Source organism: Triticum urartu, chromosome 7A (genome assembly GCF_056163025.1).
Source record: "Triticum urartu cultivar PI428250 chromosome 7A, HENAU_Tu73, whole genome shotgun sequence".
Taxonomy (NCBI): domain Eukaryota; kingdom Viridiplantae; phylum Streptophyta; class Magnoliopsida; order Poales; family Poaceae; genus Triticum; species Triticum urartu.
Genome location: NC_141879.1, coordinates 481,004,437 through 481,016,465, shown reverse-complemented (window position 1 = coordinate 481,016,465; position 12,029 = coordinate 481,004,437). Strand labels below are relative to the sequence as shown.

At 44.5% G+C, this 12,029-nt stretch overlaps 1 protein-coding gene across 1 annotated transcript; it reads left to right on the top strand.

Annotated features, from left to right (window-relative positions):
* Window positions 1-7,320: 7,320 nt before the first annotated feature.
* On the top strand, window positions 7,321-11,817 carry LOC125519505 (ENTH/VHS/GAT family protein). Its single transcript, XM_048684296.2, has 10 exons — window positions 7,321-7,475; window positions 7,699-7,865; window positions 8,186-8,264; window positions 8,689-8,787; window positions 8,872-8,985; window positions 9,336-9,493; window positions 10,423-10,498; window positions 10,654-10,739; window positions 10,877-11,038; window positions 11,112-11,817. The coding sequence occupies exons 2-10, from the start codon at window positions 7,765-7,767 to the stop codon at window positions 11,458-11,460; spliced, it is 1,224 nt and encodes a 407-aa protein (XP_048540253.1). The 5' UTR covers window positions 7,321-7,475; window positions 7,699-7,764; the 3' UTR covers window positions 11,461-11,817.
* The last annotated feature ends 212 nt before the right edge of the window (window positions 11,818-12,029 follow it).

Sequence of the window (12,029 nt, the reverse complement as noted above, 5' to 3'; positions counted from 1 at the left end):
ACCCTTGGCGCGCCCCATGAGGAGTCCTACTCCCACCGGGAGTAGGACTCCCCCCTTCATGTTGGAGTAGGAGAGGAGAGGGAAGGAGAGAGAGGGGAAAGGAAAGGGGGGGGGTGCCGCCCCCCTCCTTGCCAATTCGGACTTGGGGGGGGGGGGAGGGGCGCGCGGCTGCCCCTTGGCCGCCTCTCCTCTTCCACCACTTGGGCCCATGAGGCCTAATAACCTCCGGGGGGGTTCCGGTAACCCCCCGGTACTCCGGTATATATCCGATAACCCCCGGAACCATTCCGGTGTCCGAATATAGTCGTCCAATATATCAATCTTCATGTCTCGACCATTTCGAGACTCCTCGTCATGTCCGTGATCACATCCAGGACTCCGAACTACCTTCAGTACATCAAAACACATAAACTCATAATATAACCGTCATCGAACTTTAAGCATGCGGACCCTACGGGTTCGAGAACTATGTAGACATGACCGAGACACGTCTCCGGTCAATAACCAATAGCGGAACCTGGATGCTCATATTGGCTCCTACATATTCTACGAAGATCTTTATCGGTCAAACCGCGTAACAACATACGTTGTTCCCTTTGTCATCGGTATGTTACTTGCCCGAGATTTGATCGTCGGTATCTCAATACCTAGTTCAATCTCGTTACCGGCAAGTCTCTTTACTCGTTCCGTAATACATCATCCCACAACTAACTCATTAGTTGCAATGCTTGCAAGGCTTAAGTGATGTGCATTACCGAGTGGGGCCAGAGATACCTCTCCGACAATCGGAGTGACAAATCCTAATCTTGAAATACGCCAACCCAACAAGTACCTTCGGAGACACCTGTAGAGCACCTTTATAATCACCTAGTTACATTGTGACGTTTGGTAGCACACAAAGTGTTCCTCCGGTAAACGAGAGTTGCATAATCTTATAGTCATAGGAACATTATAAGTCATGAAGAAAGCAATAGCAACATACTAAACGATCAAGTGCTAAGCTAACGGAATGGGTCAAGTCAATCACATCATTCTCCTAATGATGTGATCCCGTTAATCAAATGACAACTCTTTGTCTATGGCTAGGAAACATAACCATCTTTGATCAACGAGCTAGTCAAGTAGAGGCATACTAGTGACACTCTGTTTGTCTATGTATTCACACATGTATCATGTTTCCGGTTAATACAATTCTAGCATGAATAATAAACATTTATCATGATATAAGGAAATAAATAATAACTTTATTATTGCCTCTAGGGCATATTTCCTTCAGATTCAACCAGAAGGTTTTGTCGAGCCAAAAGGTGCTAACAAAGTGTGCAAGCTCCAGTGATCCATTTATGGACTGGTGCAAGCCTCTTGGAGTTGGAATATACGCTTTGATAGTGTGATCAAAGCATATGGTTTTATACAGAGTTCTGGAGAAGCCTATATTTACAAGAGAGTGAGTGGGAGCTCTGTAGCATTTCTGATATTATATGTGGATGACATATTGTTGATTGGAAATGATACTGAATTTCTGAATGGCATAAAAGGATACTTGAATAAGAATTTTTCAATGAAATACCTCGGTGAAGCTGCTTATATATTGGGCATCAAGATCTATAGAGACAGACCAAGACACTTAATTGGACTTTCACAAAGCACATACCTTGATAAAGTTTCGAAGAAGTTCAAAATGGATCAGGCAAATAAAGGGTTATTGCCTGTGTTACAAGGTGTGAAGTTGAGTCAGACTCAATGCCCGACCTCTGCAGAAGATAGAGAGAAAATGAAAGTCATTCCCTATGCCTCAGCCAGAGGTTCTATCATGTATGCAATGTTGTGTACCAGACCTGATGTGTGCCTTGCTATTAGTTTAGCAGGGAGGTACCAAAGTAATACAAGAGTGGATCACTGGACAACGGTCAAGAACATCCTGAAATACCTGAAAAGGACTAAGGATATGTTTCTCATTTATGGAGGTGACAAAGAGCTCGTCGTAAATGGTTACATCAATGCAAGCTTTGACACTGATCCGGATGACTCTAAGTCTCAAACCGGATACGTATTTATATTGAATGGTGGAGCTGTCAGTTGGTGCAGTTCCAAGCAAATCATCGCGGCGGGATCTACGTGTGAAGCGGAGTACATAACTGCTTCGGAAGCAGCAAATGAAGGAATCTGGATGAAGGAGTTCATATCCGATCTAGGTGTCATACCTAGTGTATCGGGTCCAATGAAAATATTTTGTGACAATACTGGTGCAATTGCCTTGGCAAAGGAATCCAGATTTCACAAGAGAACCAAGCACATCAAGAGATGCTTCAATTCCATCCGCTATCAAGTCAAGGAGGGAGACATAGAGATTTACAAAATACATACGGATCTGAATGTTGCAGACCTGTTGACTAAGCCTCTCTCACGAGCAAAACATGATCAGCACCAAGACTCCATGGGTGTTAGAATCATTACTATGTAATCTAGATTATTGACTCTAGTGCAAGTTGGAGACTGAAGAAAATTTGCCCTAGAGGCAATAATAAAGTTGTTATTTATATTTCCTTATATCATGATAAATGTTTATTATTCATGCTAGTATTGTATTAACTGGAAACTTAGTACATGTGTGAATACATAGACAAACAGAGTGCCCCTTGTAGGCCTCTCTTTGACTAGCTCTTTAATTAAAGATGGTTAAGTTTCCTAGCCATAGACATGTGTTGTCATTTGATGAACGGGATCACATCATTAGAGAATGATGTGATGGACAAGACCCATCCGTTAGCTTAGCACTATGATCGTTTAGTTTATTGCTATTGCTTTCTTCATGACTTATACATGTTCCTATGACTATGAGATTATGCAACTCCCGAATACCGGAGGAACACTTAGTGTGCTATCAAACTTCACAACGTAATTGGGTGATTATAAAGATGCTCTACAGGTGTCTCTGATAGTGTTTGTTAAGTTTGCATAGATTGATATTAGGACTTGTCATTCCGAATGTCGGACAGGTATCTCTAGGCCCTCTCGATAGTGCACATCACTATAGGCCTTGCAAGCAATGTGACTAAAGAGTTAGTCATGGGATGATGCATTATGGAACGAGTAAAGGGACTTGCCGGTAACGAGATTGAACTAGGTATGTGGATACCGACGATTGAATCTCGGGCAAGTAACATACCGATGACAAAGGGAACAACGTATGTTGTTATGCGTTTGACCGATAAAGATCTTCGTAGAATATGTATGAGCCAATATGATCATCCATGTTCCGCTATTGGTTATTGACCGGAGATGTGTCTCGGTCATGTCTACATAGTTCTTTAACCCATAGGGTCCGCATGCTTAACGTTCGATGACGATTTGTATTATGAGTTTATGTGATTTTGATGAACGAAGGTTGTTCGGAGTCCCGGGTGAGATCAGCAACATGACGAGGAGTCTAGAAATGGTCGAGACATAAAGATTGATATACTGGACCATGTTATTCGGACACCGGAAGTGTTCTGGATGGTTTCGGGTAAAAACCGGAGTGCCGGATGGGTTACCGGAACCCCCCAGGGGAACTAATGGGCCACCATGGGCCTTGTTGGAGAGAGAGGAGGGCAGCCAGGGCAGTCTGCGCGCCCCCCTTCCTTGCAGTCCGAAGTGGACAAGGGAAGGGGGGCGGCGCCCCCCTTTCCTACTCCCTCTCCCTCTCCTTCATTCCCCCTCTCTTCCTTGTGGAGGAATCCTACTAGGATTGGTAATCCTAGTAGGACTACCTCTCCTTGGGCGCGCCCCTAGGGCCGGCCGGCCTCCCCCTCCCTCCTTTATATACGGGGTCAAGGGGGCACCCTAGAACACACAAGTTGATCTTTTAGCCGTGTGCGGTGCCCCCTCCATAGTTACACAACTCGGTCATATCATCGTAGTGCTTAGGCGAAGCCCTGCGCCGGTAACTTCATCATCACCGTCACCACGCCATCGTGCTGACGAAACTCTCCCTCGGCCTCAACTGTATCAAGAGTTCGAGGGACGTCACCGAGCTGAACGTGTGCAGATCGTGGAGGTGCTGTACGTTCGGCACTTGGATCGGTTGGATCACGAAGACGTTCGACTACATCAACTGCGTTACTAAACGCTTCCGCTTTCGCTCTACGAGGGTACGTGGACACACTCTCCCCGCTCGTTGCTATGTTTCTCCAAGATAGATCTTGCGTGATCGTAGGCAATTTTTTTTGAAATACTATGTTCCCCAACATTGCAAGCAAAGTGACTAATGAGTTAGTTACAAGATGATGTATTATAGAACGAGTAAATAGACTTGCCGGTAACGAGATTGAACTAGGTATGTTGATACTGACGATCGAACCTTGGGCAAGTAACATACCGATGGTAAAGGGAATAACGTATGTTGTCATAACGTTTCGACCGATAATGATCTTCGTAGAATATGTAGGAGCCAATATGAGCATCTAGGTTCTGCTATTGGTTATTGACCAGATAGGTGTCTCGGTCATGTCTACATAGTTCTCGAACCCGTAGGGTCCGCACGCTTAACGTTCGATGACGATTTTGTATTATATGAGTTATGTGATTTGGTGACCAAATGTTGTTCGGAGTCCCGGATGAGATCACAGACATGACGAGGAGTCTCGAAATGGTCGATAGGTAAAGATTGATATATAGGACGATAGTATTCGGACACCAGAAGTGTTCTGGAGGGTACCAGGTACATATGGGGTCGCCAGAAGGGGTTCCGGGCACCCCCGACAAAGATATGGGCCTAATGGGCCAAGAGGGGAAATGTAGCAGCCAGCAGGGGCTGCTGCGCCCCCCATATGGGCCGCACCTTAGTAGGAAGGAAAGTGGGGAAGAGAGAAGGAAGGGGAGGGATTCGGGCTCCCCCTTCCTTCCCTCCTCCCTCCTCTTTCCTTCCCCCTCCGGTAAATATGGTAGGAGGGGGGCGAATTGGACAAGGCCCCCACGTAGGATTCCTCCTACCCGGGGCGCCCCTTGGTTGCTCCCTCTCCCTCCCACCTATATATATGAGGGGGGAGGCACCTAGAACACACAAGACCATCTGTTAGCCGTGTGCGGCGCCTCCCTCCACGGATTACACCCTCGGTCATATTCTCGTAGTGCTTAGGCGAAGCTGCGCGAATCACATCACCGTCACCATCACCACGTCGTCGTGCTGACGGAACTCATCTACTTCCTCAACACTTTGTTGGATCAAGAGTTCGAGGGACGTCATCGAGCTGATCGTGTGCAGAACTCGGAGGTGTCGTACGTTCGGTGCTTGATCGGTCGGAACGAGAAAAAGTTCGACTACATCAACCGCGTTGTCAAAACGCTTCCGCTTTCGGTCTACGAGGGTACGTAGACACACTCTCCCCTCTAGTTGCTATGCATCTCCTATACAGATCTTGCGTGAGTGTAGGAATTTTTTTTAAAAATTGCATGCTATGTTTCCCAACAGCAACCATTTGGGTCCCGTGTTCTCAATCTCAAAAACGGTGGTAGAGGCTTGATCTCCTCCATTGCACACCACAATGCAGTCGCATGAGGGCAGCGACAAAACGCATGAAAGGTGGTTTGCTTCTCAATTCCACGGATAGGGCAGTGATCATCAACTTATAGGTTTATCACATTCTTACGTTCCCATGTAGGTAATGCACTATTTTGCAGTGCGCCAAGCAAAAACACAAACTTTGGGTTGTGCCAGGCTTCCCCAAATCTGCTTCCAGTACCCTCTCTCGCCCTGGGTGAGCTGCTGGAGGATGACTGAGACTGCTGATAGAGTTCATCAAAAGCCAGTTTATACGCACTATGAATAGAGAAATTCCCTGACGGCTCACGCCTAGGCGATGAAGTCCACACTATCTGCAGCAGGAAGTTTCAGTTTCAGGATCTCTGAAGCATCAAGGGGAAGGTACCACCTGATCATTTCCTCCTTCAATGCACCATTCACGCTGATCAAGTCTTACACCCACTTGAGGCGGCATCTTCTTTTATGTGAGATCACGTTGAAGTCCAGTCCCCTGAGTATGCACCTATCCCTCCAAATCTGAACTTGTGTCCCATTACCAATCCGCCACAGTAGACTCTTTTTCATTAGTTCGAGTCCATGGGTGATGCCTTGCCACGATGAAGATGGGTTCGAAGCAAACACCATGTCCCTAAGGCGCTCATTGGGGGTAGTATTTGTCTTTTAGCAGTTGTGGACAAAAGCTCTCTGGGTTTGTGATGAGACGCCCGACTTGTCGCGCAAGTAAAGCTTGATTGAACAGTCTAAAATCACAGAATCCCATGCCGCCCAAACCTTTTGGTTTAATCTTCTTTTCCCATGACTTCCCTTGGGCCTTCCTTTTCCCTTGATATGATCCTCACCAATAATTCCTAATCATCTCATTTAGATCATCACACAGACCAAGGAGTAGCTTGAAAATACTCGTTATATACATTGGAATAGATCATGCAATTGATTTAATGAGAGTTTTCTTTCCACCCTGAGATGGGCATCCCCACAACATCATACGTTTTTATAATTTGGACTGCAATTCTGAAACTTGTCATTAGTCATACATCCATCTGGCGTCGGTAAGCCCAAGTACTTCTCTTCAAAATGTGAGTTATCCACCGATAGTTCAAGTCTGGCCTCTAATTGTTGGCCAGTAGAGCAAGAGTTCGCAAACAGAATTGAACACTTTGCTGGGGTTAGAGATTGCCCCATAGCTAACTCATATGTGTTAAGCACACTTTTTACATGTGCTGCACCGCCTCTGTTTGCTTCAAAAAATGGAAGTGTATCATCCACAAATAGAAGATGTGAGATTCCAGGAGCGCTCCGACAGATTTATCGGCCTTATATAAAAAATAAAGAAAGTACGTTCCGAAGATAGTTATAAAAAACACCCTTATATTATGAGACGGAGGGAATATGTTGCACAAACTTATCGGCCTGAAATCAGTGAGTTTACCGGGTTAGGATTTTTATGATGAGCACAATAATAGTATCATTGACATAATCCAGCATGACACCATTGTGAAAGAAATCTCTAACCGATTTGATTACATCATCCTTAACAATAGCCCAAATTTGTCTAAAAGAACCTGGCCGGAAACCACTGAGACCTTATTATAAGCCAAAACAAAGGAAGTAAGACAACATTGTCATTTTCAGTTGTAATTTCGTAGTACACAAGATATGAAGCTGATTGGCTTGATTACCTTTTCGAAGTTTTCCTTGGACGACGATGGTGACAACGCTGGTGAAACTCCGATACCTGAAAAGACAGGGTGCAATCTGCAAAATGAGAAATTGCATTGAAATTTGCAAATAACCTCACCTTCCATACCCCCCTCTCTCTCTCTCTCTCTTCCCCCTCCCCTCCCTTCCCTTCCCACTGAGATCACTGCGCGAGCCACCCCCGACCATGGCTCCCCCGCCGCCGGCGACGATGCACTAGGGACGCTTCTCGATTCAGTCGCGGCCGATCCGGGTTCGTGCGTGCTATGTTCTCTTCTCTTTTCCCCTTCCCCCCCTCGAAGTGAGCGATCTTGTGGCTGTAGATTAGTATCTGTTCTTCTTCCTCGCCTGAAAGAATGTTCTTTGCGTGGTGCTCGCGGGTCGCGAAAGACGCGATACTTATAGTTTAATTAGTGCCTCTATGTACGACAAGAGGGATTTTCCGCTTATTTTACTCATCTGTGTGGTGGAATCAGGTTTGGATTAGTCCGGTGGGGGAAGAAACCTCGTAGATTGAACTCGTTGAAGAGAGTCTGGTGGAGATGGCTTCGGAAATGGTGAAGGCGGCGACGAGCGAGAAGCTCAAGGAGATGGACTGGGCCAAGAACATCGAAATCTGCGAGCTCGTCGCTCAGGATCCGGGGTAATCTTGCCGTTCCATTGCAGAATACCCACTTGTTACGAAATATTCAGTCATGCGTGTAGCATTGCAACTTCTTGCCAGTTCAAAGATTTAGTTTATGATTTTGCAACATATATTATATTATCTCCCTGTTCTCTTAAAAATATATATTTTATCCCCGTATTTTCTTGAGTGAACGGTGAATCGATCTGAAGGAGCGAGCGGTTCTTCTTGGCATGCTGATTTTTTTAGACATCCATGGCTCTTAGGTTGCCATTTGGAATGACGGCGTTTGTTTCCTCAAATGATCCATTTTTCTCTCTCCCTGTTACTGTCACCAGGAAAGCGAAGGATGTGATCAAATCTATAAAGAAGTGTATAGGAAGCAGGAGCAAGAATGCTCAACTTTATGCTGTCATGGTGAGTTATATGTGCCGAATTAGTCTCTTTGTGGCTTGGTTCCTCGACCTGCTGCGGTGTTTGGGGTTATAGATTAGTCATATGAACCTCTTAGTACTTCTTAATAAATATCTGGGACATGTAAGAAGAAGGGGATTATCTACGCCTCTGCTATTGCAAAACAGAACTCAGCAAATCCTTTATTTGGTTCAGTGCCCTGCTATTGCAAAACAGAACTCAGCCTCCCTGGTGCCCTGATCACTGCTTTTTTTATAAAAGAGAACACAGAGGTGCCTAATATGCTTCTGTCTGTGCGGTCAGTTGTGTGATGTTAATCTATTTTTTTCTCTCACTGTAACTAAATAACCTGTCATATCCCAAGAGAAAATTAGTAAATCCATTTTCATTTATAATCAACATCCATTTGCGGTGCTATTTCTTCCAGCTGTTGGAGATGCTCATGAATAACTGTGGAGAGCCTATCCACAAGCAGGTCATTGATAATGGGCTTCTTCCGATACTTGTCAAAATAGTGAAGAAAAAGGTGACTTCTTTTTCGCTTATTGTTGGAGGACAGTTGTGTACCTTTACTAACTGATGTTGACATAACAAATACTCTTTGTTTCAGACGGAATTGCCAGTTCGGGAAAAGATATTTCTTTTGTTAGATGCGACCCAAACATCCCTTGGTGGAGCTAAAGGAAAGTTCCCCCAGTACTATGAGGCATATTATGAATTAGTGGTAGGTTAAAAAAAAATCTATCTTGATTTCCTTTCTTTCTTCCATGTACTGCAACAAAATTGGATCGCGCAGAGTAGTATAAGGAATTTCATTACTGTAATATTTTCCCTGGACCGAGACAAATACATGCGCTTATGAGGCATACTATTATTAACTTTTGAGTCCTTAAGTATGTTGCATAATATCTGTTGGTCGTTCTACCTTTGTGCCTTAACAACCTTACAAGTTACTACTCCAATATAGTCACTATGCACTATGCAGTGATTATTTGAATATTAGTAGTTTTAAGTAGATAGTAAGAATAGCTACTCTTTTTGGTATATAGCTGATATATGTTTTCATGTTCTTAGTCTGCTGGTGTGAAGTTTTCGAATCGTCCAAATGTTGTCATTACACAAGTACACAATCCTGTGCCAGAAACAATAACCGAACCGAATAAGGACAATCTATCTAGCAGATCGAATGGTGTTCAACAGGAAGCTAACGTGCAGCTTGTTTCTGACACGAGGTATTTATGGGGTTGATAGTAATCATTTCATTGTGCAACCTGTATCCCACCTTTAAATATGTGTTAATTTTGTTTTGTGCTAGTATCTTAGTTTGATACATTTTTAATATTCTAATGAAGCTAACATGTTGTCATTCCAGTCTCTATGCTCAAAAAAACCTAAACGTTTCATGCCTGAATAACTGAAATTATTTTTACTCCTAGTATAAACATGGCTCCTTCTGATGAAAATTATAAGCATGTAAGTGCCATTGACACTCCATTCTAACCATCCTGTGTCATTTTAGCAAAAGCAGATTTTACTGTACATGTATTGTTCTTCTGGTTATTGTATATGGTGTTACTCAATGGTTTCAATTAGGACCAAGGACATGGATGTCAAAGTGTGTTTTGAGGGGTTGCATTTCTGACTTGAGAAATCCATTTCTATCACTCAGCTAAACCAGTTAGTTCTATTTGAGGTGCCACCTGTGTTTTGGCTGAGCTATCATTGTTGACATTGCATGGTAGGAGCAACATGCTGTTTGACTATTCGTAGTTATGAGTAGCGCCCACATGGAGCAGCAAGGATCAATGTTCCAAATATTAGCCAGTTAATCGCAACTAGGTGGGTCACCGAATAGCCGATTAACCGATTTTTTGGCCGATTCACCTATTTATCCATACCCAGCACCCGACTGATATGGCACCAGTTAGCTGTATCCTGAACATTTACAAGGATAAAAACACATGTTTCAACATGATATTATTCCAGATTTAGTAGCAGGAATACTTAGGGAATAGGGAGCAAGTACCAGTATGTATGGTCCTCTGTTACTTATTGACAAGATAATTCCTGTGATGTGACAAATATATTGTTTCCTGTGTTGGTTATCTAATTGCCTTTTGGACTATCAGTAGTTCTGACAGTGCACTTTTCTGTGTTTCAGTATAATTCGGAAAGCATCCAGTGTCATGGAAGTTCTCAGGGATGTATTAAATTCCATGGATCCTAGACATCCTGTGGTATATATTAACCATAACTTACATCCTCAACTATAGGGTTGATACTGGAGCAGTTATTTTCTTCTGGGGAAATAATTTTGGTGGAATGCACTATGTTTCTTTTTGTAAAGATAAACCTACTGTGAACTCTTACATCGGAGTTTTCTGTTCTGTAGGGAGCAACAGATGAGTTTGTGTTGGATCTTGTAGAGCAATGTACTTTTCAAAAGCAACGAATAATGCATCTGGTTATGACATCAAGGTAAGGGTTCAATTTTTGGTGCTGCTTGTCCGTTTTCCCTACTTCTTTCTATGCAAGTGTGGACATTTCCTTTTGTGTTTGCTCCTTCAGTATACTGTCATTGCATTGATGTGTTCATTGTTATAACTACTTGCTAGGGATGAAGTGGTGGTATCGCAATGTATAGAATTGAATGAGGAGCTGCAGAAGGTTCTTGTACGGCACGATACACTGCTTTCAGTTCACCCAACTGCGACGACAGTGCCATCTAATCTCAAGGAGGACGAGGAGGAAGAAGATGCTGAAAGTCTATACCGGAGGTATGGTCTATCACTCTATTCCTTCATTGGTTGAAGTCGGGCCTTCTTACCAAATTTCCTGTCACTGGAACAGACTGCGGAAGGGGAAGGCTTTATCGCAAGACCACATAGACGAGTCCATGCCATCGTTTCGATCTATACCCGAGGAGAAGATGCGCCGCCCGCTCACCATCCAGACACCTCTCCCTGACAGGAAACCCACTGCACTGAACATCTGCTCACCAGACCACCCGGAGGCGAGGCCTGACCCTGCTGTCTTGATTCCGCCGCCACCCGCCAAGCATGCCGAGAGGGAGAGGTTCTTCCGTGAGAAGAGCATGGACGGCGGCGTCAACCTGCCTGGCCACCTCAGGGGCCTTTCATTGCAGAGCAGCCGGGACGGCAGCAGCTCGTGCAGCGGCAGCACGGATTACGGCGACTGAGGCGGCGGGCAGTGATTGGTATATACAATTCTATTTTTGCTCTTTATTAGTATGGATGATCCTCTTGATGCTTGCCTGGCGGGCGATACATTGATCTGTTCGGAGAGGGGGAGGCCGCCTTGGCCTCGGCCTTCCTAGTTCCTACTGACACCCTGTACACAGACTTGGTTGGCTTGATGATTCTTTTCCAGTTTCTTGCTTGTCCTCAGCTGACTGACATTGTTGTAGACAATTGGTCGGTGTTGTGCTGTCAGTTAGTCACTTATCAGTATTATAGTTAATCTGTTTTAGGCGAGAGATAATTTCATGGGTAACAAGTGGAGTTAGGGAGTGATCAACCACTCCATGAGCCTTGCACTTGCCTCTGCTTTTGGATGTTTTGTTCTTTTGAGTTTTCTGTATCAGCAGTACTTTGTGTCAGAGGCTTGGCGTGCTCCCCACTGCTCAGATGCCTTTAGTCGGCGGTCAATGGAGTGGATCATGTCCACTGGAAAAGGCTACGCGCGTGAGCAATTGAGCATGTTGGATCTCTATCGCTCCTACCTCGCCAGTCATGGATCATCTTCTCA